The 6000-nt window shown below is 37.4% G+C and overlaps 1 protein-coding gene across 1 annotated transcript in view; it reads left to right on the forward strand.

Annotated features, from left to right (window-relative positions):
- LOC144761286 (cysteine-rich venom protein-like) overlaps window positions 1-3557 on the forward strand; it is a 345826-nt gene extending 342269 nt beyond the window's left edge. The window contains exons 7-8 of the mRNA XM_078646738.1: window positions 751-839; window positions 2926-3557. Coding sequence (XP_078502864.1) covers window positions 751-839; window positions 2926-3050 — 214 coding nt within the window. The 3' untranslated portion in view covers window positions 3051-3557. The remainder of the gene's footprint in view (window positions 1-750; window positions 840-2925) is intronic.
- The last annotated feature ends 2443 nt before the right edge of the window (window positions 3558-6000 follow it).

Here is a 6000-nt window from a genome sequence, read left to right on the forward strand (position 1 = left end):
ACAGTGGGGGTCATGGTTTTTCTAGCTGGTCCCAGTCCGCAGATATAGTATTATGATTGTAATTATAATCTATATTCTGATAGGCCAGCTCAGATAGCCATAATGAAAATACTTTTTAGGGCCTTGTCACTCTGTGGACATAGTAACAATAATGTTCTACATCTCCCACTTTTTAACACCATGTACCCATTGCAGTCTACAAAAAATACAGAGGAGTGGCCTACTAATATTTAAAGGGAGATGTTTACCTGTCAAACAGGTAATTTAGGTTGCTCTGTAGGTTTAAACTGGAGCAGTCAGGCAGCAGTGATAGGCCTGAGCCATATTTTCTTTATCACACTAACGAATGCCACAGTAAGTGCTACAATCCACAGATGATATTTTACTTTTCATGCCACAGGTGTATTTTATCACCATATACCGTGGCCCTATAGGGCATTTAAATAAAGCAATGTGGGATTTTCAAATTTCAACATGCTTTAGGGATCAGAGTACATACTCTATGCACTGGAATGCAGCGCCCCAGTCAAACAACCAGCAATACAATTCAGTAACAAAATTGGAGGGCAACTCTACAAAAAGTGAACCTTTCTTACAATGTGCAATAAAAAAGTTTTGCAAAAGAGTATTTGGGATAATATGATGTTATACTAATTACTCATAACTGCTCAAAATTGTTAAAGTGTGCTTTTTTCTCTGTTTTCAACGAAATTTGCTACATTTCTCACTTTTTCTTTTACACCTTTTCAGAGGCAATGAATACACAAGGATGGGTTTGCCATATGAATCAGGCACTCCGTGTGCAAGATGTCCGACAAATTGTGATGCAGGGCTGTGCAGTGAGTTTCCCTGTGATAAAAATATATTCACTCTCACTCGTGGAGCTTATGTTTCTCAAATTACAAGGAGTTTCCAAAATGATAGAAACATTTTAGATAATAGCACTATCAGTTTACAACCTCGCCTAAGATAGATGTAATCTTTTGTTATGTTGACTTTTTAACTCACTGCAGAATACCTCTCAGCAAAGAGATTTTTACTTTCCATTATATCTGATCTTTTATCCCTCAAATTACTGAAAGTTTGTCTCATTTACTGTCTTAGAATGTGCCCTTCCTCCTACCCTAGGCAATGGCATTGTTCGACTATTTGCATATAATGAAATGATCTGTTACAGGTACAGTTCTAAACATGCAGGTATACATGGTGGTTGCTTACAGCAGAATAGAAATTGGGAGAGACCCCATAATATGCAGTATTGCTACCCATAACTTCATGTGATCACTTCAAAGAATTTGACCTGATGCGAAATATCTACATTGTATGTATCCAAGAACCAAGCTTTAACCTAAACCTATAGACTGGTCTCAGTACTCAAATGTGGGAAATCAGGAATAATTCAAATTATTGAGGATAAAATCAGGTTTATTCACAGTGGTCAGTTGGGATCCTGACAGCACTATATTGGGGCATATTACCAACAAGTAGCCATAATGATCGCTAAATAGACTTAGCGACGATTTTTTATCGCTGCCCAGCGCTGGATATGTTAGCAGAGAACACATGCTATTAGCAACGTTTTTCTCCATTGTGCTAAAATATCCAGCGATAGCAGCAAAATGCGCAAATATCGCTGAGAATACAGCGATATTCACGCATTAGCAACGAAATGCTCTTAGCCATTTTATCCACCTCCCATTGGATAACATGGCTAAGAACTGGTCTGAGCAGGCGTTGGTTTTTGGCGATAGGGGGAATATTTCCATTGCTACGCCTGCCTTGCTAATAGGCGATAGCGAGGTTAGCGACTGCTTTCAGTCGCTAACAGGTTGGGTACGCCCACTTTGCATATCATTAGCGATAAATATCGCTAACATGCAAAGCGGGCCTCAAACCACTCGCTATCGCCTAAACGCTGTCGCTAACATCAGTTAGAGACAGCTTGCTAATAGAGCCATAGAATTATCGCCGCTTAGCGGTCGAAAACGGCCGGCGCTAAACCGGCGATAATTGCTTATCGCCACCCTTGGTAATATGCCCCTATATTGTTTTTATATTTTTATATTTTCTTAATAACACCATACACAAAGGCATCAATAATGGCAGTCCTTTCACATTTATGCACATGTGAAGTAGAATGACATTCCTGTATCCAACAATCCTCCCCGCACCCCTTCTCCAAATTTGGAAAGAGATGTGGGGAAATCTATTTGAAGCACGGCATATCAAATATGCTAATAGAACGATATAATTATCGCTGCTTAGCGGCCGAAAACGGCAGCTAAACCAGCAATAATTGCCTATCGTCACCCTTGGTAATATGCCCCCAAGTACCCCCTGCCGTACAATATAAGGATCCTGCAATTCACCGAGAAGTTCCATTTGGTACTTTAAACAGCTACTGTAATTATGCTCAGTGACCTGACCTGCCTTTCATCTCAGCTTCTGCAGCAGACATTGTGATGTCAGAACTCAACCGTAATAGCCTTTATAATTGGCACCTTGGTGCATCACAATTCGCTATTACAAAAAAATGGGGACTGCTGTTATATAGGAATTACAGAATTCCCTAGGATAATATTGTAGCCTCTGAAAAGTGCTGACTGTTTAAATAAAAATGTATTTCTCTTGAAAAACGGGCTTTGCTGATCGCATTGATTTTGGTGCCAAAACATCTATAAAGATCCATGCAATTTTTATAAATTGGTGGGAATCATTAAGGGAGAATGCCAGTTTGAATTCCTCTGAGTGGTCACCTACGAATTATTTAATCCAATAGAAGTAGTAATGCTGCAAGCCACCTGCCTACATTGTACCATTAACGTCCACTTTTAGAGGTGTAAACACTGAGAGATTTGAAGAAGTGTGTGTGTTTTTCTTCTAAAATATTCACTTTAATCAGTGTTTTACTTTTTTTTATTTCAGCCAATCCTTGTCCGTACCATGACAAATATATAAACTGTCAAGCCTTAAAAGAGGACTGCCGTTCTGACTCCCTAGTAAGGAGTGGTTGCCAAGCTACGTGTATGTGTACTACTGAAATAAAGTAGACATAACAAGATTTTTCTGCTGGACACCACAGTTTAATTCATGAACATCCTGCAAATATTCTAGTAGTAAAGGACAGTGCCAACAACTTATTATTATAACAAATTGTATGTTTGCCAATGAAGCCTCCATAACGGTAGTTCCAATTTATGTCAAGTACATCTTTATTTGCCCATTTTCCAGATTCGCTTATTATCCAGATTCCAGTTTAGAAATGTCTTCATGTGTCTTCAAAATAGTCATAAAAAAATATCAAGGAAATACAGATGTTGACATACTTGTAAACTTTTAAATTAAATGGGTACTGATGTGCACTTATAACACAATTAAATAATTTAGAGTTTATAAGGTTAGGAGATCTTAATACATAATAACTGTGTAGCCATCAGTTTATATGCACTTATATGTACAGGAGATTGATGTGTTTAATATTGGGTAAACGTAAAACCAATATACATACATTAACAATTATTGCATCATATCATTTGTTTTCAGAACTGATAATCTGTGAGATATCATTATCTCAGACATGAAATAAATCACATATCTCTGCCAATAATTTTTTTAACAATTTAATGAATGTATACATGGACAAAAGAAGCCAAGGTGCTCAGTGTTCAAGTGCCCACACAGTGATATTTTGTGAAGTGTCAAAATGTGTAAATACAAATAATGGGCAATTGTTTATGGCAGAAAAACCCAGGACAATTCCTAATTAGGATGCCTGAGGTACATTTAATGAATTAGTGTCCAAATAACGCCTTGTGATGACAGTGCTTCAACCTCGTAAAAAAGGTCTCAGTCAGGACATAAATAGAGTCCTCCAGTGCTGAAAATAAGGGTGAGTTTTCCAGCCGGTCAAACTCACCTGTCATCGATACACCGTTTTCAGTGATAATGATAGGTGAGAAGCTTTAAAACATGGTCTGACTCAGGACTGGTTACCTGAGGTATTCCATTTTTCTGGAATATTCTACCACAAGAATTGCTAAATTAACCATCATTCCAGGTGGAGATATTTTAGAATGTGGAAAAAACTTAGCCCATCCATTTCAATTTAGTGCAACTGTTTACCAAGTTCTTTCAGTTGATTTGGATCCTTTAATTGTAAAGTGACCAGCTGGCACACTCACCCAAATATCAATCTTGATGCCTGGACTCTAATTCTTTACCTCCTAATGGTGATCTCTTGATTTTCTTATGAAATGTAGCTCATGTATTTCTATTAGAAATTGTCCTTGTTGATTTAGCTTCATCCAATTTGTTTATTCATTTTTTCAGTTCCAAATATATCACAAATTGTCCTGGTTGATTTAGCTTTATCCAATTTGTTTATTCATTTTTTTCAATTCGAAATATATCACTTTGTGATCACTTGAGCACCTCAGCGTTATTTGTTCTTGTAAACATTCATTAAATTGTTTAAAGCAATTGCTAGCAGAGATCGGCGATTTATTTCATGTTTGAGTTTGGGCCTGATTTAGGTATTGGTGGAGGGCCCATGGGTCCGCTAAGGGAAATGCCACCCACCTAACTTATACATGACCTCCGAGCAGGTGGTAATTTACAAATGCATTTACAGGAACCGCAGTCATGGCGGTTCCTGTCAATTCATTTTACTGTTTCTTGCAGGGCTGCGTCAGAAGGACACAGTCCTGCAACAAACAGTATTCTTTTTTTTCTCAAAAAGAAAATCCTGAAAAATGAAAAAAGTAATGGTCGCCATGGGAGGCTTCTCCCATGGTAGGGGTAGCATTCGAATGGTTTTACAGTTTCTTATCACCTGGTTTTACTTTTTGGGACAGAACACTAAAAAATGATGTCCATCCATTTAAATTGGGTGGGCAGATGTAGCCATTTCACTAACAGTCCGTATTGCTCAGGGCCATCAGAGAAGTTTGGCCATGTCGGAGACAGAGTAGTCTCTGCTGTTGCCAAATTTAGGATGTGCCCACAATTAAATTTGGTGGGCAGACCTCTACAGTGGCAGGAGCCCATATGTTCTTTGCCCCATACATTATCTGTTTTGACAATGCGTGATACCACTGTACGATTTTGTTGTGTATATATATTGTATACATCAAGCCTCTGTTTGAGTTCATGCTTTAGGAGATGGCCCACATATGTTATTCCTAACAAGTTTAATGAATTGTAACTTGTTATACATAATTTCTTGCAATAACTTCTGAACGCTGATTCACAAATCTGTTTGTGTGCTCAAAGTACAGATGCAAATTAGATTTTTAATGAGGGTGGGGTTCACATAGCATTGATTTACAGTTGTAAAAAGATTTACTCATACGTTTTTCATGTGATTGAATCATCTGAGTGGTGAGTGTTCCACAGTGCGGTTATCTTAGAAAGTTTGCAAACACGTGCTCCAATGCAGGTATTCCTAAAGTATTCCCAGCCCATATCCATCTAGAAAAATTGGTTAATCTCTATTTAATGACAAGAGCGATTTAGTTTTCAGGTCTGCCAATAGTATTCAAAATAGAATTCTTCCGAAAACCACCATTAGTTGAATCCTTCCAAGGAAACCTTTGCAAATTCCCCGAAAGTTGAAAGTTACTTTAAACATAGAGAAAATACAGAAGTGCTTTTCCAAATTTCCTTTTGAGAGGCGCAGTATGTTTATAATTTCACCAGATCAAAACTTTTTTAGCATGATAAAGTCAGTAGAAAAGTGTTTATCTTAAAGTTTAACTTGTCTAACAAATAATTCAGACTGTTTGCCTTATTGTGAGTCATTGACTAAATTGCTGAATAGTTTCATGTTAGTTTTCTTACTCACCAATGTGTGTTTTGCTGTTCTTTTAGTACACATTTTTAAACATTAATATGGTAAAGTATGTCACAATCCCCATGTCCTTTTCAATAAAGATGATGCTTCTGTCATATTTTCTCATTTATGTTGTATCGTGTTACAATATCGCTTATTTACTCACGCAG

The sequence above is a fragment of the Lissotriton helveticus genome, chromosome 6, assembly GCF_964261635.1.
Source record: "Lissotriton helveticus chromosome 6, aLisHel1.1, whole genome shotgun sequence".
In the NCBI taxonomy this organism is placed as follows: Eukaryota; Metazoa; Chordata; class Amphibia; order Caudata; family Salamandridae; genus Lissotriton; species Lissotriton helveticus.